The 27,681-nt window shown below is 43.1% G+C and overlaps 1 protein-coding gene across 2 annotated transcripts; it reads right to left on the bottom strand.

Moving 5' to 3' along the window:
• Positions 1–321: 321 nt before the first annotated feature.
• C1QTNF12 (C1q and TNF related 12) lies at positions 322–26,514 on the bottom strand. Of its 2 annotated transcripts, none has more exons than XM_068658674.1 (9): positions 26,084–26,514; positions 25,134–25,393; positions 13,613–13,732; positions 12,378–12,489; positions 11,941–12,122; positions 8,032–8,140; positions 7,435–7,525; positions 3,361–3,439; positions 322–2,758 (listed from the first exon to the last, which is right to left on the bottom strand). In XM_068658674.1, exons 2-9 carry the CDS (start codon positions 25,302–25,304, stop codon positions 2,660–2,662), a joined length of 963 nt encoding a protein of 320 aa, XP_068514775.1. In that variant the 5' UTR covers positions 25,305–25,393; positions 26,084–26,514; the 3' UTR covers positions 322–2,659. The 2 variants fall into 2 exon arrangements, with proteins under 2 accessions (XP_068514775.1, XP_068514776.1); XM_068658675.1 differs by lacking the exon at positions 26,084–26,514 and adding an exon at positions 25,713–26,036.
• Positions 26,515–27,681: the final 1,167 nt, after the last annotated feature.

The following is a 27,681-nucleotide window of genomic DNA, read 5'->3' as shown; positions in this document are numbered from 1 at the left end:
CAAATGAAAAAAGCAACGTGGCTTGCAGAACATGGATTGAGACCAGAGCTGGAGGAGAACATGAAGAGAGACCAGAGCTGGAGGTTTGCTTCTGTCCCTGACAGTGACCACAAGCAAATTACTCCTTCTGCCAGGGGGGATTTAAGCCATCACTGCTTAGTCAGTGTGTTCCTCAGGGCACTGTGACTACACACTTAGCTTCTGGCACACTGGGGAACCACCTGCCAGGAAAGCATTCTGTACATACATAAAGGCAGAACGATTCACAGGAGTAGAACACAACAAACAGGGAAAAAGAAGAGTCACAAATCCCAAAACGAGTTCTGATAAACATTTTTTAGTTCTACAACAAAATAAATATTTTAACTCTGATTTACCAAGAACAGTGAGACTTTGCTCAAAAAAAACCCATAGGTATAACAACATACATTGAACGTCACAACACTTGGTGATTATGTCGCTGCAAGTCATGCAAGTAACAGCCCGATTTATTACAAATATTCACGCCGTAGGAAGTACAGGATAGTAATACATACTGGGATATAGGCCATTTGCCCTGACTACGCCTACTCCATCAAAACCCAGTGCAAACAACCCGTCTTTGTTGATATGGTTCAGCGATATGCATGTGGGTTATACACTTTGTGCAGCTCCAAAAATCACTACTGTGGCAATTTGCTGTCTTTCAGTAGCTGTGGATTCCCCTATGCCAGGGAAATAACCAGTACACAACAGGGTACTAAAAAAAAATAAATCCACAGGAATTGCTCACATGTATTGTATAGCAAGAGTTAGTATCTGATTCACATGTCCAGTTAGAACAATTGTGTTTTATTGGCTAGAAAGAGGAATTTATCTGTGTATATCTGAAACAGCACTAATGGATTGTTCCACATACTCTCTCCTTACTCTTCCATTAGGTATTTTAATACATTCTTAGTGAATGAAAAATACCATTTAGTCCTCCTTTTAAGATCAATCTTTAGGTATTTAGAATGGAGATAAAGAGCCTCAGACGTATCTATTTTAAGGCAGATTTTCCCACAGCTCTTGAAATAAGACATCTTTGCTACCAACCTCAACAGCAGTGTTCCTGGAGCTTGTAGAAACATCATATATTGATCAGCCTGAACAACAGACCCAGCAACAGATGACATTTGCTCATACTTTCTGTCCCCAGCAGTCTTTGTTTTCATTGCACGGAGTTGTTGAAATTGATCATAAACTGCAATGTTATACAACTGGTATCTTCCTTTCACTGCAAGTGCTCAAAAACCAGTATCTGGACTCCATTTGGGGCCTTGCTAACATTATTTATGATGCTGCTATACAAACATTTCCTCAGTTAAGTTGCACCAATAAAAGGGCCAAGTCTCTGTTGACTCTGTTGAAGGGGAAAGCTATAGAGGTACATTAAATGAGTAGTGTTTTTTTTTAAATCACAATTTTTTAGGTTAACATGCTAACCCACTGAAATGACAACACCCATTCACTTTGTTAAAATGAGTTTATAGCCTGGGGCTATTTTCAAAGCAGCTTTGGGGGCTCAATCTCACATGCTTACATTTGCAAACAGATTTGTGGAAATCCAGAACATACTCACTGCCTGCAGTTTTGGAGAGTCTTTGACAACACTTCCAACAAACAAGCAGAACTCAGACTCCATTTTACCCATGCCATCTGATGGAAGTAAACCTTGTCCTGTGTTTTCTTTATTTTACCTGTGTTTTCTTTTATTTTACAGTCAAAAAAGCACCAAGCAGGTGACATATCTGATTCGAGGCTGCTGTCCTCGCTGTCTGTGCCAACAGTCTTTGGACAACTGTCGTAATGCATTTGATACATTTGAAAATGAATATATGGCATCTGAGAAGATGCTGTGTATGTGATGCAGTCCAAAGCCAAATATATATCTTACTAAAACATAAGAACATGACTGAGGGAGTTCACGCTCGAACTGGTGCCATCGGCCTCACTTTTTCTTAAAAACAAAACTGCGCAGGCAGCGAGGTATTTGGCTTCATCAGTAACATCAAAGAAATACCTAGGTAGAGAGAACCACAATTAAACAGTTCAGACTTTGGATTCCCATCTCTGGAGCAGGCATTGAGAATTCAACTTGCTACTTGTCAAATATATCTAAGCTTGGACATGAGAGGGCCTATGCCATTTACAACTGGATGAAAAACAGTTTTGTTGACAAATTCTTGTCTCCTTCCTCCACAGCACACTGAATATAGTGACTATTTTGCTTCCCCCTCAATCCTTCATTTACCAACTTAAACACCCCTCAATCAATCCCAAAGACGTGCTGATTACAAGTGTTATTGAGTGAAATAAATTTATAATGTAACAAATGCCATATCTCAGTGTATTGTTCAGTGAGCATCTGGTGAAGCACAAATTAAATATTACAGTTTGTTTCTGAATTATAAAAGTGTATTTTTTTTATGATGAATGAACTGCTGTGGACCTTGAAAAGCAGTAGCCTCTGAAAGCAAGCTGAAGTATCTGCAAAAGGAAAGGCTCTTTGCTCGTTTAAAGTTGCCAACAGTTACATGAAGCAGTCTTCAAGAGTCTAAGTAAAGGTTTCTTCAGTCAAATATATACTGCAAGGCTCTCGTTTGTATCCTTCCCTGACCCAGGGCTGCAGACGATGTTATGCGCCCATTAGCATGCCCATGAAATCTGATCCATTCTGAATGGTGATGGGAGCTCCAGCACTGTTGTCCACAAATATGGAGGTGTACTGGCCAGCCTGCAGAGAGAATAAGAAGGAAAATCTGACATTTCATCCCAGTGTAAAAGGAGAAAAGCATTTCGGTGCCATGAACTAAGCCTAGAAGTTTCCTGCTGTTTTCTGTGGCTCATGGGAACAGGATCTGGCCCAACATCTTCACTGCAGCACGAAGGTTTTGACTTGGAAGAAACCTGCTGCAGGAAAACTGTTTTAGGATCGTTACTTAACTAGATCCTTACTGCACCAGTGTCTTCTTCAGTGATCACAGACATGTGGCCATCTGCACTTCAGATTCCCTTCTACAAAATGGGAAATACGACTGCCATCTTGACATACAGGAAGAGATTTAAGAAAGAAAAACACTTGTTTTCATTAAGACATTTCTCAGAGAGAAGGCTACCTCCGTGGCTTAAGATCAGAATGCACAGCATCTGTTCTTTGCTCCTGTTCCTGTCAAAGATTCTCTAAACAACATACCTGGGGTGACTATAACTTCATTAACCTTAAAAAGAAGGTTAATAACTTTCCCACCTCCTGGTGAGAATTCAGCCTTGCCAGTGAATAACTCCACATCGTGCCCAGCAAACTGTAACTGTGCCTCCCAGTCTGCAAAGACTTACCTGCAGCTGCAGTAAGCCATGCACGTAGACCGTGAAGATTTTGCTGTTACTTTCCAAACCAGCAATGACTTCCAAAGACCTAAACAGTAGCAAAAGAAAAATAAACAGGTTAAGCACCTGAGGCAGTTACAACACAGCTGTATGTGGAAGAGCAATGGTCTCATGGCCTCCTGAGAAATAGGACCTGGCGTGCCACTGTCCATCTGTACTAAACTGGTGGCCTTGGTTCTAGCAGAAATCAGCCTTGGAAGAAGAACAGCAGAACCTTGTCCTCACTGCAGTAACTTAAGGAAGACACACAGAGTACACAGCGTTGTGGATCCAAAATTCAGATACAGACAGAAAGAGGGAGCCACCTCCTCTCAATGGGGCCTCTCTCAAGACCCTATGGTCTCTAACTCTCACCCTGGAACAGAAGCTGAACGCGTCCTTTAGACCCATCTACATGCCAGTTATCCCACAGCCTGTCAACCACCACAACAGATTATACTCTTGTTATTCTACAAAGAGCTATATACAACAGCTCATTTTCAAGGCCTACTTCACCACAACAATATATGCAGACAGCCTTTGCAAGAAAAAAAAACATACTCTACAGCTGAAAGCTATTTTTGGGAAGCCATTTAGATCAGGGATCACACACAAGCCAAAAATATAACTCTGATTCAATTTAAGTTTGAGGGAGAGCTCCAGATCACCCCTTCATCATGGTTCTTTTCTAATCTCATAATGTTGTTCCCATCTTATTCCTTGCAGCAGTAACACGTAGGACAGCCACTCTGTGGCATCCTCAGTTTCTGGAGAGCTACTCCTTACAGGACTCTGGGTGGAAGGAGTTGCCTGAGACAGCATCAATCAGAACCACCCATGTAAGCTCAGTTCCAAAGCAATATGAAAGCTCAGAGCTCCATGCCTGGCTGGCTTTTCCCAAATCTGCCTAGCCAGTGCTAGCAGATCCAGTTGTTTTTCCAAGCAAACCAACCCCCCTCCCTCCCTTTTTTCCATGAAGGGGTGGTGACGAAACCTAGCAAGTGCAAACGTGCTGTTTCCAGCCCCCTTGCAAGGAAATAATGTGCACAAAAAGTAGGGGCAATTTGGCCCTGAGAGAGCAAGCCACTTGGCACCACCTTGATTGAAGAGCTCAGTCTGTGTGTCATATCCTGCCAAAAGCCTCACTTGGGTGGGAACTTCCCACCATTAATCTCTTCTACTCCAACTGTCTCCGTGCCTCTCAGTTTCCATCTCTCTCAGCCGAAAGCCCTCAGGGCTCTTTCAGCTCCCTAAAATGAATGACTGTGTACGTAGACATCCCCAGGAAATTCCACAAGTACGGGTAGCAGCTCAGCCTGTGCCAGCAGAGTGTCTGTCCAGACAGGTTCCCATCCCTCCACCCATCCTCCTTCCATCCCACAGACCAGTCACATCTCACCCACCGTAGGAGGGAGAGATGTCTCCCATAGAGCTGGTGCTGGTCCCGCTTTATTCCCACTGCTGTCCAGCTCAGGACAGCTTTGCAGGACAACTGACAGTAAATCGCAAGCCTGGGCAACTGATGAAAACTGAGTCAGACTTCAGAGAGCTTTATCTAAACCATTAACAGCTGGGTCAGTTCTGACTAAGAAAAAAAAAAAGTTTTTATTGTTGTTGCTCTTTGGAGAATGTAGCTATAAATTCTTCACGTGGCAAGTTAATCCCAAAAACATCCCAATAAACCTGCCTAGGCTGTATGTGACAAAGAGGTTGTTCACACATCCCAGACGGTACCCGAAGACCTTGCTAGGAGCTTTCAACTAAAAGACCTGCAATGTGAAAGTCCCGGTAGCTTCCACGATCCACACAGAAGCTTCCTGTTAGGTAATTCTCGTGCCTGCATTTACCAGAACAAGTAAACAAGACTAAAGTCATGTTGCAATCAGAGGCTGACATCCATTCTTAAGTAATGTTACTGGTTGACTGAATGGACAACAGAAGGGAGAAAGAGACACAGAGGGACACTGTCCTTGCAAACAGAAGTGAGCCTTACAGACAAAAAAACACACTTTGTTCTTTCTCAGATGCCTTAATTAAATCAGTTGGGAATTTGTGGAATCATTAAAACTCACCACTGGCACCTTCGTTTATTTTTCAAAATGATTTATCCGTCTTTCCCTCTTGAAAGGGCACAGAGTGACAATGATTTCCTAAGTGTTCCAGGCTCTAAAACAGCAGTGCTTTGAAACAAACAAGTTCCAAGCCAAGATGCAACAGCCTCATAGGCTCTGTAAATCAGATTTATATTTGTAAGTAGTTAGATATGGCTAAGAATTATTCTAAAAATAATTTTCAGATGAACATATAAGGAGAGCCTTTTCCGTTAGCACATTCCCCACAGACGGCTAAAGAACGACAATCAAATTTTACCTGTATTCAGGTCATTACTTTCAGTTACCTCACTTTGCTTGTTCTAACTCTAAAACCACAGAGAAATCAGGAGCATTTGTGACACTTGAAAATGGAATTTAGATTTTCTGTATGATTTTGTAAGTGAAGATTTGTGAGAGCTACGGGCAAAAAGGGCAGTAACATTCTGCCCTATTGTTCCTACCTGTTCCACCCCAGAGAATAAAAGCCTGGAGTCTCCCCAAATCACTCGGTGCCAACAGACATTCCAGATGTCAAGATCAGGCCCATGTCCATTCTTAACAAGATCTAAAGGACTCCTCACAAGTGCAAGACTGCAACCGGTCTGTCACTGCCTCAGCTAAGTGCTGCAATCATAAAAGACTGTTATAAAACAGTCTACAAGGCTGAATAGGTGCCAGGTGCTCCAGTCAACAAGCTCCTTGACTTCCCATCAGGTCAATGGGCACGCAGCTCCTTGTTACCCTAGCTACTAATGGCTACTCTGACGCCAGTCGAGTCTTTTCCACAGGCCAAAGAAACCTAAGAGAGCTGGTATTTATTGTATGAGGCTTCGTGTCAAATTCATCCCCCAGTAAAGCCTCTAAATTGAAATGCCTGTGGAGAGGTCAGTCCTATTTGCAGCGCTCTGAGTCATGGAACGGGGAAGGTGAGGGCTGAAGTAGCCAGCCCTGCAGCAAATTTATGGTTTTGTGGGTTTTAAGCTGCACCTGTGGAGTCATTTTATGGATGTATTTCAGTGGTGCTATTGCAAGGCTGTTGCTACGGCTGCACTAGAGGAGCTGTAGGCAGGGCAGATCTGCAAGCCCTGTAGAGGCAAATTTTCCTCCAGCGACAAAGATCCAGCCACAGATCCAGGCAGTGACCACTACCCAAGCAGCACTGCCCTCTGCTGGGTGCATTTCAGCCCAGCCCAGGGGTTCACCAGCTGCCTTCCTCCAAGCTCATCATCCTCAGCAACCTGGCCTTCTGAGACACAGGGCACCTATGTGCTACAGCTGAAAGGATGATAAAACAGTACTCAATGTTGCCATGGCCTCAACAAAAGACTTGTTTAGCAGAGGTTTAACTAATGAATCCCAGCAGAGGAAAATTAATCTTGGTCGTCTGAGCAAGCTCCACGAGGCAACAAGAGGCTTCAAGAAGGTATGAGAGACCTTTAGGCAAGCCCTGCTCTTTCTGCCTCAGGAACCATTCCCCTCTGTTTTCCACCTACTCCTTTTTCTCATCACCCCAACACTCCCGTGACAGCGTTAGCGAGATGGTGTGCATTCCATTCGGGAGGCAGGTGAAATTGTAAAACTGAGCTAACAACCTCCGGCACAAAATTAAAGCATTTCTCTCACTCCGTGTGTTTATGATGATAGCTGAGCACTCAGCACCTTTAGCTACATCCAGTTTCAGCCCGCTCCGTTCACAATTCTCTCAACATATGTAATATTTATTCTGCTATTTAGAGTACCTGACACCATCCACTGAAACGTTAAAAAACAGGAGGAAAAAAAAAAGACAACACACAAAGCCTAAGGGCTACATGGAATCCATCTCTTCAGAAAAGTTCTACAAGCATTTTTGGTATAAAATTCACTGTTGGTAAACCTGATTTCCACAACTGGTTGAAACATCAGCCCATCTGAGAAAAATAACTGCCCAGACAGCATTGCAGTAACTCACGTGTATCGGTGGCAGAGAGATTCGATGCAGATCAACACTCGGACATTATCTCTGGCTCGGAGCTGGACTTTACTCTTTAACTCACTATGATCTGGGGAAGGCAGAGAAACAAAGATAAACACTTTTGGAACACAGCAGAAAATCACTTCCTAGTGTTTGGGTAGAAAGAGATTCCAGTAATATTGCAGCTTCCTAGGAAAGCACCCTTCTAGGTGCTTCATCACCAAATGATTAAACAAACAATTGTATTGGTGACAAGCTAGAGTCAAAAATGTCTTGATTCAGTTCTATATCATCACACTTATTTTACCCAATGTCTTTTTTGGAAGCCACACACTCTGCACATAAATATATTTGGTGCCTAAGGTCACCCTCCCTAAGGAGCATTGACTGGTTTGGTTTGCATGGAGCAGCCTGCTGTGAAATCACCCAGGATTGGGGTTTTGGGTCATGGTGTACCAAAGGCAGAACTCACTGCAAAGGGCTACCATTGCACGTGCTTCAAATCAAACAAGAACCACCAGAGACTGAGTTCTCCAGGACTCCCTCCTGCATTTCTCAAGCAGTACAGGGAAGGCTTCTGTGGACAGCACTCACCGATATGGACGTTGGCTGAGAACTGGTAGATCCCAGACACGGGTGCTGTGAAACGTCCTGTTGACAGATTTAATCCTGTCCCCCGGAGAAAAGCTCCTTTGGCCAGAGGCTGTAAAATAAGAGCAGACATTGAGCAAGTCCCCAAGTACAGGTACAGAGGAAATCATGGCTCTCCAGCCACTTCAGGTAGGAGTCAGACAGCTCTGATACTATGAAAGAACAACTGTTCATATCCTTACAGATTCCATATTTAGTTTCATTCTCTTCCAGCCTTGGATTCCACCGATTAGGCAAAAAACCTAGGGAAACAGCATGCAGATTCTCCTTATGGCAAGGGAGCAGTCTTAAGTCAAACTCACAGCAGATTATCTGACTTAGACTAAAATAAACTCTGCAAGAAATGTTTATTGTTAGTTTTGGCCTGTCTGATATGAATTTGGCTAGAGCTGGGGAGAAGCAAGAGTGGCTTCAATGGGCCAAGAAAGCACATTAGTCAGACTCTGCTTCCACCGCAAGGGCATTCTGTGCAGTGTAAATGCATTCCCATGGATGCTGTTCTGAGAGATTTGTCCTGCATTGATCCTGAGGGACGGAAGAGCAGTTCAAACCCGCCTTTGTGAGACACACGCTCTGCTGTATCCCTAATACATTCATGAGTGCCTAACAGGGCGATCTCAACAGAACTCAATAAGCCAAAATTTGAGTACTTTCCAATGCTAAATAGAGAGAGGGGTCTGAAAGGAAGAGCTGGAACTCATAGTGATGTTGCTACAGGTGCTATTATACTTAAAAAAATAAATAAATAAATAAAATAAAAAATGAAAAGAAAAAGAACTGTTTAGCTGCTTTCTCTCTGAAAGAAAGTGAAAGGCTGCAAATGTTTGGGTCAGGTGGTGCCTGTGTAGAGTTACTGCATGGTAGAAGGAAACGACTAACCAGCAAAATCCCAAGCAAGGCTCACAGGGTAATTCCCAGTCCTTGTTTACCAAGATCCAGACCTAGGCTTAAATTCCACAGAACCTAACTGGAAATGTTTTACAAACGTATCTACATTTATCAGTGTGCACTGATGTGTGCCTGTGAACAGATACACATAAACACAAAAAGGAACTAAGTTTCTTCTATGTGAGAGAGGATCTAACAGCTAACCCAGCAGCAAAGACTGTGGAATGAGATTGATTCCACTCTTATGCCATCACCGTGCAATCACTTTCAGTAATGCTATTTTTAATTTACATCACTGGAAGTGCAGATCCAAGCCTCGTATGTGCAAAACTGTTCTGCATTGTTAATTCATTCCTTTCTTGTTACAGCTATTAGCAGAATCAGCAACCTAATTCCAAAACCACTGGATGGGCATGGAAGGCAATTTTAGGCACCAGTAAATTATCACTGATAAAGCATTCCTGTTTCTTCATGCCTTCTGTGGCTTTGTTATTCTTTTGCTCATAGAAATAGACAATGCAAAGGGTTGGTTCTGAGAAGGGAGAGGTTTCTCTGGGCAAAAATATTCCATTAAACTTCATGCCAATTAGAGTTCCCTGTTGCATTTACTGTCTCACAGCAGCATACTCACCCAGCTGCTTCCAACACTGCAGGGATTTACATCTGAGAAACTACTTGTACGCCAGTTATTTCAATAATCAGACTTAAAGCAAACAGGTCAGTGTCCATTTTCTACAAACCAAGATCACCTTCTCTTCCTCAGTCCATCTTTTATCCCCATGCCTCCCCCATCCACTCCACAGCTTCCTTCCTGGTGGAAAGTAGGAACCATGTGCAGAGAACTGAGATGTGAACTGCCAGCTTAGCTCTTCAGTGATAAAGACTGTGGAAAGCAATGCACTGACTTATCTGTTATTAAATAATGGATAACCCAAGCCTGCACAGCAACAATAATGCATGTGGGATCTCCCAAAGCAGTAATGAAGTTCAGCTACTAAAGGCAGACATTTAACTTGATCTCAAGGCACTAGAGACACCAGGACTCCTCCTGAGATCTTCCAGAATGAACACATGTGGGCCACCTTAACCTTGAATGATCCATCTCTAGTGATATCCCTGGGCCCCACATTAATCCCACTTCCATGGGCTGTCAGAGGCTATAGTTACTTCAGTTCTTGCCATTTTCTTTCTATGAAAAGGAGGTAATTTGTCAGAAACTACAAAGCCTGAGATACAGGAAACAGAGGTGTGGTAGAGGGAGTACTACGTGTTCAATTCCAAATACCAAGGACACTGGAAGACAAAGAAGAGAGGGGATGAACACTCGTGGAGGAAATTTAGTATGGGAAGATGAGAAAACCATTTCATGCTCTCTGAATACTCAAGGTCAGAGTGACAGAGACACCGCATTCAAATGACAAAGGAGTACCAGGCCCTTTCTGAGCCCACGTTCCTTTCCATGTATCTCAAAGTGTTTTGGATAAGTTCCAAAGCCAGGAATGATATTCATTCCCTATCATCTCACTGGGAAGTATCAAACCGCTGGCTTCTTCGCACCATTAAACTGACAGGGTGGAGGGAGGGGAATTCTCTCCCCCCCTTAGACTGTCTAAAGACAATGTTTTCATCTTTGCAGGAGCAACCACTGTCTCCCTCCCTGTTAAATTCCCCTATATCAGAACACAAGCTAAAACCAGACACTTCTTGTCCCAAAGCTGAAATGAAAGGCTGGCATCCAGAGGCCTGCCAGCCCTCCCACATCAGCTTCAGGGCCAGAAGCAATTAGAAACAAGCTAGGCATACGATAACAAAGCATGGGAAGCATCAGCCTACGCGCTGATTGCTGAGATGTCTTTATTCACATTTTCCCTCCTAATTAATGAGGCAGCAGATCTCTCTAGCCCTGCCTACACTTCAAGTACGATCTTGCCTCTGTGCCAGCACCCACAGTGCTGTCAAACCAGGCTTCCACAAGTGTATCTGGGAAAGATCCAGGAAAGCACCCTATCCAGAACATACCCACTGCCTCTAGTCCTGCAGCTGTGAAGTCCTAGCAGCAAAAGTACTCCATAGAAAAAGATCTGCTGGACAGGATTCTGCAGAGATGGGACTTCGTGTAGATGGGATGAAAGCTCAGCACCTTACTGCATAGACAGTTTTTAGCTATTACTTTGACTAGCATTTACATTTCACATTCAGGTCCTGTTTGCAACTGGTTCAAAAATGACTAGCAGAAGGTTTAACATCATCAAATTCAAGAGCTTGCTTATAATGACTTACAGCATCCCACGACAGCGTGCTTGTAATTTAAATATGACTATAATAAAATTATATAGGTAACATTTATTGTCTTCTATAAGACAATATCTAAAGAATTTTAGCATCAAGACTGACTCATCTAACAAATGATCGCCCTTGGGCTTACAGATCTATAATCAATGATTGCTGCCTCCTTCTGACATTTTTCTACATCCAAAGATTACTCTGGAATACAACAGGGTTTGCACTGAAAAAAAGGAATACATCCTTCACATGAATGTCAAATGTGGACAGGTCTTTCTCATTAACTGAAATAGAAATTGGCTGTTTAGACCTGTGAGACAGCCCTCTCTTGCACAGACCTGTTAGAACTTCAGTAAGAACTGTCATGAGACTCAGCTGGGATGCAAGACAGAAAGAAAGTCTGCCTCTTTTCCTCTGGCAAGGAAGAAGACAAATCATAGCTAACTGTCCATCCTACTGCAGCTGAGCTTTAGGACTGAAATCACTGAATAAGGTCCAATTTATGTCAATTACAAAAAAAGGTAGTGCAATATTCACAGTATCCAGTCCTGAGATGAGCTTCTGGGATCAGCCTTAGCTACAGAGCCACCTAGCAGCTTCGCAGACTGGGGGAACTACAGCTGATCCACGCACTGTGGCTGTTGTGGAGCTGCACAGGTTCAGTCTCTAATCCCTTCTCACCGACTGGAAGTTCTGAAGTTCCACCAGGGTCTTCTTATCTACGACGACTTGTCCTTTTAGCTTGCAATGGAACGCCTCCTCCACACGTCTGTGGGGTGAAACTTCCTCCAAGGAGAGCAGGAGTGGAGGCAGCTGGCTAGGATGGGCTGAAATAGCAAGGGATGCCCGGCGCTCGATGGCTTCTGAGGACAAAAAATAGAAGAAAAAAGGCTTAGTTTAAGCACTTGGTCTATGAAACCATCAGCTGTGTGATTAGATTTCTCTACACTCAATTCTTCAACTTGAACTAAGCAGCACTAAGGAAACACTTCTTCAAACTTCTGATTATCAGGTAGGGAAATGCTTTAGGGTAAACATTGCAAAGCCGGTTTCTTATTTGCCATGGTGCTTACTGAAAGGAATTGATCACAGAAGCTCAAAGCTCTCACATTCCTTACCTTTTAATATCTCCTTAAACTCCTGCAGAAGGACTTCCCGGGTGACTTCAGCACCAGGTGCTCCTGGAGGTCCCTGAGGGCCAGGAGGTCCTGGGGGCCCAACAAGGCCACGCTAAGGAAGCAACCAAAGAAAAACACGAGAATTAGAACCAGGCAATTGCACTGGCAGACTGAAAATTCTCCCAGCCACGAGCCAGCTCTACAAGGCTGCCAGCCACGTGAGCAACCCCCTCTGATATCAGTTCAACTCCAAGCCTGATGCAGTAAATCTTAAACTGGCTCTCGAGCCAGCAGAGAATTCCAGCACTGGGAATTTACTCACGTATTTATGAGGGAGGATAAACTTTGCTCAGGTAAACACTAACTGGTTCTTCAAGCACATATAAACAGTGCGAAGCACAGCAGGCACAAGACTGTGTTTGATAAAAGAAGATAAAGAAGCAGCAAAGTAACTTAAGCTGCTTCTTATTCTGCTAACTCAAACAGCCATCTGACCACGTTTTACATGAACATATATTGCTCAGACATAATGATCACATACATGTTTGGCGTGACAGCAGAGCTCTGAAAAAATGAAATGGTTAATTCAAAACACCTGGAAAGGTTAGCCACACACATTAGAGCTTTAAGCTGGTAGCAGGAACATGAAATGGTGTTATCAATGCTGTTTAAATGTGTATTGTTCTCTGGGAGCTCCTGCTTCATCAACCAAACTGCAGCAAACCTGCAGGCATGGAAGCAGGCTGTTGGCTACTGAGAAGTAAAAGGAAGTCATAAAAAACATTCTGTATTTTCTAAGCAGCAGATGAAAAGTGCACACATGATCACCCAGCAGGTGATCAATTCACTGATTTGCAATAAATCATTTTTCCATGCCTTGATTAATGCATCCTTTAAGCTGCTTGCGCTTCATCTAGTTGTAGAAGAAAAATGTTAATTTTCTTTCTACTGAGCAGAAAAAAACAACAAGAAAGTCTCAGCCCAAGAAACAGTTGGTATAAACAAAAATGAGTGCTGACAATGGAATTCACAGACACTTATCTTACAAAGCATATACGCTTATTGTCCCAAGCTTCTCCAAAATACTTCGGAAAATTTAACACAAACAACTGAAAACACAGCACTCCGGGTTAGGAAAGCAAAAGCTGGAACATACAAAACACCTTGTGTAACAGAGTGGGAAGGGAAGCCAAGGTGCACAGTTGTTAGTTGATGACAATCTAGAAATAACCTACTAATTTCTTGTCTTTCCCTTTGCATCTCCTTTTAGAGGTGTTGCCATCATCCGGGCGGTGAACAAAGGAGATCCAGGTCCGCCGTGGATCTGTGATTCGCGGGTCTGGAGATTCTAGGATCTGAAGAGAAACAAGAGCAAACATTGATGACGTTGCATCTCTTTGGCCACTATGTGAATTCAGAGAATAGAAAGTTTCCAGACCAGCCATCTGCTACCTGAACCAAATCCTTGATCCAAACACACTGCATCTGGGAGGACATTGAAGGCTTAGGGTCCACTGTAAAATTCCGTTTTATCCCACTTCTGTAGCAAGCAATTCAATCAGATATTATCCAAATCCACAACACTTTGGATCCATGCTCATTTACAGGAGCATCACAAAAAAATAAATAATCAAAATCCTTTCTCGTAACTTAATACGTGACCTCCTGCAGGTGTCCCAGCTCCCTTTACTGAAGGGATCAGAAAGCCAAGAGCTGGGAGCCAGCGTGCCTTGAGGACCTTTCTCAAACTACCAAGACTCAGCGCTCTGCCAGTCCTAATACGTGCCACAGAAAACTTGCACATATGCCAGAGATTGTTCACCGCTGGCATCTGATATTTATCAGTTGGATCTATTGAGAGATAAAGGGAGATTAAAATGTACAGGAAACCTTGAAGTGCTCCGTAGCTTTCAAATCAAAGGCTGGTAGAATGACAAATGTGCACACGGGAAAAAAACAAAACAAAACCATTTCACAATAAAAAAAAGCATTTCACAATAAAAATAAAACCCACGTCTGACAACAAAGTAGATGTGAATTTGCAAATTTATCTATCTCGCCCCTTCCTCTGGTCTGAAATTGTATCAGAATCACAGAAATCATTTAGAGAAGTTTAGACATGATAGTGTCTGGATCCCTTCTGAACAAAGTTTGGACAGAAAAGAGGCTCTGTTGTTAGGAATTTGGGTCCACTTACTACTGGGCTCCCTAGTTCCCAGTACTGAGCTCTCATACAGGACCAGGAGTAAATAATCAAACAGCTATACCTGTTGTTTTCCCTTTGGGCTTGGAATGAACTCTAAATTAAAAAGGCACCAGAAATCATTGCTTACCAATACCTGCCAAGTTCTTGTCAAGACCAATTAACCATTGACTACGGGGTTCCAGGCTGTCGGCGTATCAGCCTCTGAGATGTCCATCACAGTGAGGATAAAAGCACAAGTCCTCACAAAGTTTCATGAATCATGCTTAGGTTTTCATACCCGTTAATGAAAAAGACAGAGAAGAAAATTGTAGCTTTCCAGCAGGAAAGCAACACAAGGCAGTGGTGGGTTGAATAACAATGTGAAATGATTTCTAGACCACAAGTTTAAATCAATCGCTATTGATCTATCACCGTTCAGGAGGAAGAAAACAAGATGGGTGTGGAAAAAGCATAGAAGGAAAATCAGTCAAGAGCGTACGCTTCAGATCTCGAAGTGTTTGCCCCTGGGTATTAAGCTCCTGCTAATCTCACAGCAGCAGACACAGTTCTGCCACAGCTCTACACTCAGTGACCCTAACAGTAACAGTGACCTCTCCTCAAAAGCAACAGGAATCGGACAGAGGATTGCAAATTTTGGCTAGAAATACCAGAACAAGTCCATTTTGAAGAGAAGAGAGCCCGGTCTGTATGATCTGCTATGAAAAATCTACACAGAATAAATATGAAATGAAACCTCAGAAGCCTGCTGGAGCTCCAGCTGGAGCTCATGAGAAATGTTGGTGCTCCTGAGCTGATGCAGAGCCTGGAAAGCTCTCTCTGGCACACAGCCAGGCACATGAGCATAGTACAAGGCACTTGTCCGTGGATTCAGAGCTGATGTGATCACAACTATTTATTCCAAACAGCTTGGGTCACCAGATCATTTACAAAGCAGCAGAGTGTGAACAGCTCCACAGGAGCCACAGACAAATTGCGAGCTGAGCAGGGGTGTTAGTTAAACATCTCAGAAACTCTAGGAACCCAACTCTGTCTTCTCTATTCAGATAATCTCGGGTGATTTACTGCTCAGATGTGACCCACAGAGATATCTATTCCTATTGAATTGCTCCGTGTGGGAAGTCCAGTTATCCACCCTACAAATAGATGGCTGCCAACGAGAATAGTTGGCATTTGTTTGCTAAGCCAAAGCGAGGGTAACCCAAATCATTTTGCTGCATTGATCACATATTTGACTGAAATCAATCAGAGTTATGGTTAAACACTCCCCAACGTGCTCAAATTTAATGTGCATCTCAAACAAGGGCACAACAAATCACTGACACCAATCTAGTTCATTATTTCTGTACCCAAATTAGTCTTCAACAGACTTTTTATGTTTATAACCACATTTATAATCAGGTGCTGATCATGTTTTGTCAAAGCATTCCATAAAGTTGTTTTAGCTAAATTATCTGTCGTGTTTACTTACAGCACACTGGACTTTTCAGTGTTCCAGTAACTTTCCAAAAGCCCATTGGAAATTAACGGAAATGGAGCACCATGGAAAATCCCAGTTATTCTAAAGTTAGTCACACCTCTCTAAAACATTATTTTATCACAGATTGATTTCCTCCTTATGCTTTGAAAAAATCTGCAGTTGAGCAAGGATGGGCTGAGAAGGTCCTTTGATGCAAACCTCTCCATCTTTCCCAACATGCAAACCTCAAGACAAGCGTTCACAAACCTTGAAATATCCTTAGAACAGCACAGGAGCTACAAATTATTTCTATAACAAAGATGATTTATATTTACCAGAGGTCCACAGAAATTTACAGGTTTCTGATAGACGTTACCAATTTTTTCTTCCTCACAGCATCTGAAAGCACACGTGTGCAGCATCACCATACAGGTGAATTCACATCTACAGGGGACTGGGTTTATGAGCACTCCAGTTTAAGAAGCTCATAAATATATAAGCAGGTAAAAGCCTACCTGTGCTGTTTGCCCAAAGGAAGCAGATGCATTTTTCCCCCCCAGTGACTGGGACTGCCAGGTCTGTGGTAAAGCTGCTGTGCATTTCACAAAAGAGAAGGAAGTAACTTGTTAATGGAAACACCCAAGGACGGAGCATTCTCCCAGTGCTCTAACAGGAGCCAGCAAAACAACAGCTGGGTCGCAGAGAAAAGGAAAATAAAATCAGTTTGTTCTCCAAGAAAAGCTAGCTCATGTGGCAGGAACTCAGAAGTACAATCTCCAGAACAAAGCAAGAGCAGAGTCTTAGGAACCAGGACGCAGCATTTGCTGCCGATGGATGCAAGGCTATTCAAATATCCCACCAGGCTGCAAGACAGGCAGAAACCCCCTGTCCAGAGCAAATGGGGAAACATGCCAGCTGGGAACAGAAGCCAGCAGTCATGGGCAGAGTCTGACCATTAATTGTGAAGACAAACAGATGTCCTCAGCCCTTCTGGGGTTCCAGCTGTGAAGAAACAGCCCAGAGCAGACATCTTGTCAGGGAGAAAAAGAAAGCCAGATGACACATCCCAGAAAAATAAATGAGAAAGAAAGACTCCTGAAGTTTAAAAAAAGAAGAAAAAAAAAAAGAAAAAAAAAAAAAAACAAACAAAAAAACAACACCTCTCCAGTGGCCTGCTTAAATTACAAATCCCTCTAGAAGACAGCCATGGCACTCCCCAATTTCTCCAGCGCAAGGATGATTGACAGTTAAAATGAATGTTCCATCCTTGTGGTATTATTATTTAATTACTATGGCATGCATGAGCAATCCCAGCAATAAGCATGCAAGCCTCTATTTTTCTTGGCAGCGGCAGCCTCCAGCAGCCAGAGAGACCTTGCAGCCAACTCAGGTATCAGTCAGGACTGAGAACAGCCTTGGAATCCCAGCAAAGGGGACTTGTCCCTCCTGGGGTGCTGTTTACAGAGCAAAGCTAACTTGCAGGAGTCAGGAGGAATTCTCATGTTAACTACACTGGAATCAGACTCAGTCCTTACCGCTCGAAACGGTGCCTCCAAGAACAACAGAAGCCCTGCCAGCAATTTTTAATGAACTTTCAATCAGGTCTCTTAACGTTGCTTTGGAATCCGAACACAACAGCACCTAGCACTTTGGAACCAGCATATGACACCAACGTGAGCTTCACCTCCTCTCTCCTCCCTGTCTCATGATAAAAGATGGGCTGAGCTGTAATTTAGGCTGCTGTACACAAGCAGAACCTGTGGTTCTTTCTGGCTTTAACTCCCAGAACAGCGTGCACTGCCCAGAAACACACACAGCCTCTGGCTAAGATTCAGCCAGCATGGAAGAAACTACTAGGAGAGACCTACAGTCAAGTAGCAGAGTTCGGATCCTGAGAAATTTCTGAACTGTATCTGAACTTTCCTAAAATTCAAGGATACTGGGATCCAGTCTGCATCTCTGCTAAAAACCAAAGCAAAATGGACTAACGTAGTTTCAGAGTTTGGGTGAATAAAAGAACGAGCAAGACTGAGCAAGTCTGTACATCCAAAAAGCATTTCAAAGAGTTCTCGAGTACACCTAACCCTTTTTCAGAGTGGAAAAAGATGGAAAGAAAGCAAGGAAAGTTTACACTTTTGTCAGAGGACAGCATCCTTTCCATCTGCAGTGAGAGATGCACCTCCAAGGACATACAGCTAACCATTCTGGTCCTGTCTTCACATGAAGTTGCTGCTCTGAAAGTTTTCTCAAAGAACTGTCAATGTAGTTGTTTATCTGTGATGGAATTACATTTAGAAATTCTTTACTTAATAATTAAGCAGTTGCCAGACACCAAGTGGACCTGACTCAGCATTTCAATTATCTTAATCCATAAATCTCTTTATGTTGTTATGCCTGATTTACACCAGCAAGAGTATTGCCAGCTTCATTATGAAATTAGCAGCAAGTGATTTGCTTCAGTAGTGTATTTTATTTGGAACTGGTTAAAAAGTGACAGATCACTTTTTTAAGCATGAAAAAATCCCGTGTCAGCTGCTAATAACTCATGGTTATGCACACTCCTGGTTATTAATGAGATGTAAAACCAAGGTCCTGACCACTTGTGGTTTTTACAGATCTCTCAAGAATTTTCCCTAGAGCTGAAGTGTTAGGATTGGTATCGGAGCCAAATCCCAACTGGAATTCCTATCTAAATTCCCACTATGTTTGGTCACTGAAAAATTGTTCTTCATTTGTCTCAATGGCTATCACAAAACGCTCTTCCCCTCTGTTTAAACACAAGCTGCCCTCAGAGCACCAACAGAACGGGCGTAGCATGATGCATCTAGCACATGAAAACACATTTGATGTAGGACTCTATATGCCAATAATGAACCTTAAAAATATCACAAACAGCTAAGAGAAACAAGACCAAATTCTGCATTATTTCCATGAGGGATGTACAAATCCAGTGTTATTTTACCTGGACCACAGAGGTGCTGGGAAGGATGGTGTTTGTTGTACCTTGAAAGGAAACATCTCTTCCTACAGACAGGTCACAGCCTAGTCTCTCCCGTGCTCTCACAGGGCTTTAACGCTTGTCAGGCCCACAAATGCTCTCCATTACACATGTAGCCACACACTTCAGGCTGTGACTGAAATCTTGCTGCAGAGGAATGCAATCTGAGCAACGTCATTGAACCAGCTGCTGTTCTCAGCTGGAAGCAAAAGGCCGCAAAGAAATAATTCAGAAAGATTAATAAGCCCGGCAGACCTAGCCCGAGATATCTGACAGAGACAGAAGAATCATTTCAGCCTTCTGCAACTCCAGAAGTCGTGTCTCTGATCCAAAAGACAAAAGCTCTGGTGTTAGCACTCAAGTTCCAACCTTCCTTCCATCAGTCTTAGAGGCAGTGTTCAGCTCCCGTCCTTGGCTGAACAGAGTCTTCTGCACGGAACAGGGCACTTCTTGTTTCCTGCTGGAACATAGGCCTTGAGAAGAGCAGTTGCCCATCACACGAGCTAACAGGCCCACCTGGGGATGGAGAACCTCAACACCTGCTTGGAATTACTTTCCTGAGAAAACTTTAAAAGTATTGAAAGTAAATTCATTAAATTTGCCTCTAGAAAAATAAAAAATAAAAAAAAAAAAGCTTCTAAGATAGCAAGGAACTGGAACAGTTTAATAGAACTGCTCACCCTCAGCTTTCTTTTCCTCGCACATCATAAGCAACATACTTGAATTATTCACTTTCTAAGCAGCCTTAAATGAGAACGAGCCTCAAGATCATTTGTTTTCTGCCTGAAAACCAAGGTCTTATCAGATTTCAAGACAGCGGACTTCATTCCAAGGTACTACCTTACTGGGAGACTGCCAAGAAAAGACCAGATTGTAAAAGGAACCTGTACAGAGGGTTGAGAATTCTTCCCCTATGCTTTGGAGTGCCTCAGAGTGGTGCTTTCCAGAGGAAATAATATTTCAAGGACCCTTTACCTACGTAGCGGGTAACGAAACTAAAAGCATTACATAATTTCTTGCAGAAATTCCATTGAAATCCCATTGACCTCAAATCATCGCTGAAATTTCATTAAGACAGCTGAGTCAATAAGTTTTTTTCCCCCAAATTAAGATCATGCTTTTCTGACACTTAACTGAACCACCCCTGCAAGCAGCTCACAGAACAGCTGAAGTTAGCAGGGACATCTACAGGCTGCCTTTTTGAGTCCCCAGGCTCCAAGCAGGTGAACCACAGCAGGTTATTCAGGATAAGGTGCAATCAGGTTTTGCACATCTCCAAGGCTGGAGACTTCACAGCCTCTCTCTGTGGCTTTTTCCAGTGTTTGATCACCCTCACAGTAAAATGTCTTTTTTTTTTCCCCACCTATATTCCCCACCATCTTTTTTATTCCCTCCTACTTAGGTATATAGCACATTGATAAGATCCCTTTGAGCCTCCTCTTCTCCAGGAGGAATATTCCCAGCTCTCTGAGCCTCTCCTCATACAACGGATGCTCCGATCCTTTCACCATCTTCACAGCCCTTTGCTGCCACCGCTTTAGCACGTCCAGGACCACAACTGTTACTCTAGATGTCGTCTTCCCAGTGTTTAGGTTTCCCCTTGGAGGGACACATCCACCTTCCTTAATCTGCTGGCAGTGCTCTTCCTAATGAAGCCCAGGAGGCTGTTGACCTGTTTTGCTGAAGATGCATGTTGCTGGTTCATGATCACCTTGTTGTCCACCAGGACCACCAGGTACTTTTCTGCAGAGTTGCTTTCCAGCCGGCTGGACCCCAAGGCATACGGGTGTGTACTGCACTCCACAAGTGCAGAACTTTGCAATTCCATTCCATGAAATCCTTGTGAACCCTTCTGGCCCATTTCTCAGCCAGTTTTCAGTCCGCTTATCTAATCTGAACTCCATCAACTTGTCTATGAGAATATTATAGGCATGGAAAACTGCACTGGCTGAAGGGTACAGCTGATTTCCCTGTATTCCACCCGATAAATGATATTCCAGATGGCCACCCCAGTTAGCAGGGTTGCTCACGCACAGTCAGTATGCTACCTGGATGCCAAAAAAAGCAAATACTTACTAGCCTCCATCCCGCAATGCCTAGCCCAGCGCCATTAATATTAACAAGCCACAAGTGTGAAAATTGTCTAGACAGTTTTCAATGCTACTGATAAAATCCCATGCCAGTTAGTTTAGATGGAAATTGGGCAGCTCACAAAACGCTGGCTGTCCTCAGAGGACATTTAATGAGACAGAAGAGAACAATAGACCAAACAAGAAAAAAAAACACTTTGTGCTGAGCCTTACCTGAGCTAGCTCCATAGAGAGATTTAACTTCTGGAAACGAGAACCTAGCTACAGTCGGGTACAACTTGTCAGTCCCTAAGAAGAGGAACTATTGAGAATAAGGAAACGTTGTTTTTTTCTCCATCTGAAAGCATCAGCACGTGTACTGCCATTATTCAGCCTATCCACAAGGTACCTGGGGCTTAAAAAAATATTTAACTCAGTTTGGGCATGCAACAGAGCACTGTGACCCCTCAAGCTGTTGCTTCAAAACCACACCAGATAGGAATCAAACAGTAACTCCTGATCAGGGTCAGCTTTATAGCCCCACTGGACCATCTACTACTGCTGAAACGTTAATTTAACGTCTCATCTTCTTGCAACACAAGACCCACGCCTGGAAAGGGGAAGACAAACCTGGCAGCTGCAGGTACCCAGCCGCTCCCTGTCAAATTAAGAAGATACATTAGAAAGAACGTTTGCATCCATCCCTCATGGTCTTAGTCCATTGGTTTCCGAGAAAAAAACTTACGTGCTTTGCAAGCACACCTCATTGACAGCAAAGATAAAACTGGAGATTTTTTAAAAATACTTTTACTATTTTCCTTAGACGTATCAGGTTTATCAGAACTGAGATCTCTGTCTCCCTCTTTTAGGCAGAGGTTTCATCACAAGTTGTCCACTGTCACTGTTAAAGGGGAGCTTTCTCAGCTCCAATTTGAAAACAATTCCCAAGATAAATCTGTTCCAAAATGTGTTGGTCCATTCGAGGAAAACAAACCTACCTTTTTAACAGGATGAGTAAAAATCGCTGCGCTCATGTAATATTTCATTCCCTGCTCCTGCTTTGACAAATCTACCAGCTGGCCACAGAGACTTCCAAGGTAAACACAGCCTTAATTTTTTACTGTACAAGGCCAAAAAAAATTCCATCTTTCCTGTTATGTAGTGCAGAGAAATGAAATAAGATACTGATGTTGTTCCACGTCCCTGCGCAGGGCATCTTTTTACTAAGCAGAACTGCTCAGCAAGGCTCAGAGATCCGTCTGCCACAGAGCTTCCAACTTCTCTTTAGCTTAGCAGGTTAGGCAAGGAAAGCTTTGCTGTTACTTTATTATTCGCCATCCAATTAACAGGAAAGGAGACACTTCAGAGGAAAAAAAAATGCTGCATTTGAAAACTGCAGAAAAATAAGGCAGTTCTCCATACTGCTGTTGAATTTCACCGTCACTCCAACCACCTGAAGAGCCCAATTGCCTCTTCAAAGTCTGTCAGTCCCTGCTCACCATAAGGTAGGAATTTACTGGTGATTTACGAACCGCTAATTTCTGGCTAGTCATCTTTCACAGCTGGTACTGTATTTATAAGGGCATTTAAGCTGTTTTCTGTCAACAGCCAGTTGTTGTGAACCCAAAATGAGGGGCTGGTCACTTTACCTTGACAGTGACTAACACATGGGTTTGAGGCAGCACAGCAAAGGGAAAAGAAGAGAATCCTTTTTAAAAAACCTGAAAAGTAACCTGATAAATCCAAGGTATTAACAGAGATTTAACAGAAGCATTAGTGATCTAATCGCATTACAGAATTAGGCATTGTACCTAATGGATATTTATTCGTAGCTGCACCAAGGTACCTGTACATGGTACAATTTATCTCACAACTGTGCCATGGAAATTCAGCAGTAAGAAACTGTCTCAACCAGCAACATGCGCAGTGGTTGGATAGAGCCTTCCAATAGCGAGGCAAAACCATGCTGATTTCAGAAGTACTATATTTTTATAATTTAGCATTTAAAGCTCTTGGTGAGCCCAAGACCCGCTGTTTTCAATTTTGAGAGTCTAGTCCAGAGGCATGCACACAAAGCTCGCAGTTTGTTCAGCATGAATAACCCCAGAGACCAGCCCTAAAAATCCAGGTCCTGTTTGCCCTGCGGTACCTCGTGAACGCAGGCTGGGATGTCTGGCTGTGAACAGCAACAGAAATAGAGGCAATTCTTTATTTGCATTTATAAAGCATGTAAAAGAACCCCCTAGCTTGGGCAGGTGCTGTATAGATTACAGCACGGTCAGCCACAACATTTAAAAGCATTGCTTAACTGGAGCCTGGGCTTCAACCTTAGAGAGATTCCAAGAAGAGAGGTTCAGATTGCAAAATGCTGGAGCGTGTATCAAGCAGAGTTCATGAGCATTTACATCAAAGATTTGGTTTGGTCCCATCCTTATTAAGCAGAATCTGCCTCCACTGAACTCTCCAGCTCTTGCAGCAGCCAAGCCTTTGCCATGGATATTTTAAAGCAAAATATTTCAACACAGAAACTGCAACTTTCAAACACTGTCTGTTTTAATGAATGCCCACTAGCCTCTGAATGGGTGCTGCGTTTCTTCTAGCACTAATGGATGTGTGACTATCTCCGAATAAACCGGGACCGCTTTCTGCTTGCTTTTGCAATCAGAAAATATTCTGATTGTGGTCCAATGCGTTTCGCATCAAGACAAATTAATTCCAAAAGAGGCTGAAACGCAGTTGTCCCAGCTATCTATCTGGCACAAGGAGGACGAAGCAGTTCTAGAGAAAGTGAAAGAAAGTGATTGAATATAAGCACCTCAAGAATTTAGCGTCTATACAACCTGTCCTGACAAAGCCCTGCAACAAACAAAAATAAGCTGCAGAAATGCTGCTTGCCGTCCCCTAATGATCCCTTTAAGCGCAGCAGCCAGCTTTTTTATGCAGAGGACTGTTTCCCAGACTTGCCCAACCTTAACCAATTACTCTCACAATAGCACTGAAGAGGATATTTAGAATGTCAGCCCAATTGTTCTAACGTGCCCCCTCTGCCATGCCCCAATTTTTGACAGGTTGTTCCTCTATTGCTATAGTGACTGCCAGCCCTAATGCATGTGATCAAAGTCGTGTTTTAGAGGTCACCTCCGCTTGGAACAAGGGACATTTTTGTGCGAGTGGGAGAGAGTGGAAAAGGGCTGTGTGATAGGGGACACTCCCTCCTTTCTCAGCGCTGTAGTCTCCCGTTTCATCCTGCTCCTACTCCCAGGACCTGCTTTTAATTTCCTGAACTCCTCTCCTACTCCCAGGCTTTCTATGCAAATTTTGACCGTAAAGGATTCCGAGGTCACTGATTGACTAGAAATCGCATCTTTCAGCCTAGGGTGATTCCCCCAAACACATAGCTGCAAGGATCCTGCCCTTCAGGACTCACTCACTAAGCCTAGCAATTCGCCAGCTGCAGCCATTCATTTATCATACACAGCCTTCCACTTGTCACTTCTGCACAATTAGCCCCATCCTGAATCCTCTCCTGAAACAGCCAAAATCATCTTAAACAGATCCTGTGAATAGACCAAATATTTTCTCATCTGTAATTTTAAATCACCAGCCTCTCTGGTGAGAAAGCTCAGACATGCTCAGGTGTTTGAACTGTTGGATTTGCCTAAGCCAGTTTTCATACAATGTTCCAGAGAGCAGGTTTGTTTGCAAGAGATGTATTAATATTCCAGTATCATTATTGCACTGAGATAGCCCGTGTTTTTTTTTTTAATACTCATGCCTTCATAGTAAATCAGCTACCAGGGGACTGGAACTTCAGTCATGCATATTCTAAAATTATCACTGGAAATTGTATTCCAGTCATTGCTTCAGTAAGCTAGGAAATAAATCATGCAAAGGCAAAAAGAGAGAACATTTTTGAAAATCAAAGATATTTTGGCAAAACTGCTTCAATCAATGAAAAAAGGAACCAGCATCACCTTACTGCCAAAAATGAGTTGCACCAAGCACTGACAACAGAAAAAACACCTACCTTGGGATGCCCGTGCAGTTCTTCACTATTTGACAGGGTAGCATTGAAGGGCTCTGTATACTGATTAGGTTCTTTCTTCATCTTTCTCTCTTTCTTTGCTGCCATAACTCTGAAGAGGCAAAACTGCTGACAAAGTAAAGTTGCCACAAATACCCAGGTGCACCCCTTCATTTTGAAGAGGGAGTGGCCAAGTCAAGGAGGGCACTCTCCAAGCTCAAAAACCTTCACCACCAATAATAGGAATAGCCACAGACTTCTCTCTAAAAAAATAAAATAAAAAAATAAAAAGGTTAGAACTATTAAAGATGATCCTCTGGGCTATGCAATGTCAAACGAGCAGCATGCTTGGGTGTGCTGGTGTCTGGAGAGGTCTCCGTTCAAGCAGGAGGCATTGAAATGGTACAGATAAACTTGTCTGAAAATCTGGATTCACTCGAAGAAAGAGGTAAGTCCATTCAGCCTCTTGAAGCTTACATAAATACAAGGGGCTCTGGAAAGTCCTGCCACCCACCTTGAAGTGTCATTCCCCCCCACCCACCCACCCAATAAGTCTTCAGACTCGATTAAAATGCACTCAACTATGAAACCCAGAGAAGTCAAATTGCTCAGGGCAACAGTTGCTCAGGCCAGAGCTGACAACACAAACTCATTAGGGGGGCTGTTAGGTTGTTCCTCTTCAACAGATTTCACTTTCTTGTCATTTAAAGTGTTGTGCTCAGTTCAAAGCAGGCTCGAACACGGTCCATCCATCCTCCCTTGAAGGATACCTCCCTTTGCTCAGTGACAAGTCCTCATCCTTTCCTTTCAAGACGCTGCAGAGCTGTAACCCAAGGTTGCTACAGCCACTGCTCTTCTGACGAGGCTGAAAGCATCACAGCTCAGCCTTCTATGGAGAAGAGCAATTTTTCATATAAATTAAAACAGGGAGAAATAAAAAACTGTGGATGTACCTAGGTCCATTAGGAGCAGGAAAAGTTTTCCCAACACTAGTTTCTCTCCCTCTTTGGTTGGGTTTATCTTCACTTTTCTTTAACGAGACGATGAGCAGCAAGTCCCGATGTCGCAAACAGCTGTCAGGATGTAGAAACTTGTCTTTTCCATCCTCGTCTCCCCTCACACTAGGCAAGATTTCAGGTACCTCTTAGTGTAGATAACGCCTGATTTTTCTCGCTGCTCCTCTCCCCAGCTGAAAACTGGCAAAACCCTCCTCAGCTTTTGCTTTACCTCAGCAAATAAGTACTTCTTTCCTGAACGAGTTTCCATCAACTTGAAGAAAGGGGAAAAAAAAAAAAAAAGAAAAAAAAAAAAGGAGGAGGGATCACATTCTAATGAGCTGTCAAGCCTATTCTCTTCACATTCCTATTAGACTCACTGATAAGTGGAGCTGGCCTGTGTGCCAGGCAGATTTAAATCAATGCCCGTTCCCTCCTCCCTCCCCTCAGCCCTATTCTGTACCTCCCCTTCATTATCTCAGAGAAATCACCATTTTTCTGGGAAGTTTGTAAAACTGTACACGAGTGTGTGGTAGTGCTAAAAATATGTGGCTTGGAATATGCACTCAGCATCGCAACACACATCCATACATCAGCCCTCTTGCTTTCTCACCGGGTTAGCTGCTTCACACGTCTCCCCCCAGCTCTCATTAGAGCCTGGCTCAGTGGGGGCTTTCTGATTTATTTACTGGAGGGCGGGCTCATTACTAAAAAGAGCAGAAAACCAAAGGATCCAAATCTCCTGCAAACATTGCGTAAGAGAGATGTTAAAGCACTTGGACAGCCTGCTAATCTTTGCCTGTTGCCCACCACCAGGAACAAATCTTCCCATTCTCTCTACAAAATTGATCTGAGCTTGTACCACAAAAAAGTCTGAGAATGATAAAAATTTGAAGTCCCTCACGCAGTCAGCAAGCAACAGGCTTGCTTTAACAATCTCCTTACCATGTTTTTTTGTAATCCAGGTAATGCCAGTGCAGTATTTCATTAGACTTTAGGTGGATCAGGAGCATCAATTCTGCTGTCTCTGTTGCCTGTCTCAGGGAAACTGAGGCACGAACAATCTGAGCACAAAATCAAGAACTCTTAAAAGTCAAGATTTTTTTAAAGCACCTTTTCAGGGAGAGAAATGGAGTTTGGGAAAAAGTGAGAGCAAAAAGGGAGTTGCAGAGAAGTGAAATAGTTAACAGCATATCTCCCCTCCCCCAACCAGCTCACATTCCATCAAAACTACGTGGCAGACTTTATTTGTTAATAATATTTAACTTTCTTTGGCGCCTTCTCATACTTAAGCCTCTTTTTTTCAGGTTAGTTGTAGACAAGCCATGAATTTGTAAAAGTGCACTTGATGACACATTAATAGGACAATCTGTCATATTGCAGCTAAACAGCCTGACAGATCCACACACCATGGCAAGAAATGACATTCAAGGCTGGAATGGGGTAATCACTTTTTCGGTCTGCTGGTACAGGCTGCATCTGTCTGCCTGCAACATCCCCTTTCTCATCCCAAGAGCCAAATGCCAAGATTACATCCTCAGGTTTGGGGGAAGTGA

This window comes from Anas acuta, chromosome 22 (genome assembly GCF_963932015.1).
Source record: "Anas acuta chromosome 22, bAnaAcu1.1, whole genome shotgun sequence".
In the NCBI taxonomy this organism is placed as follows: Eukaryota; Metazoa; Chordata; class Aves; order Anseriformes; family Anatidae; genus Anas; species Anas acuta.
The sequence above is the reverse complement of the archived record's forward strand: the minus strand, read 5'-3'. Positions and strand labels throughout refer to the sequence as shown.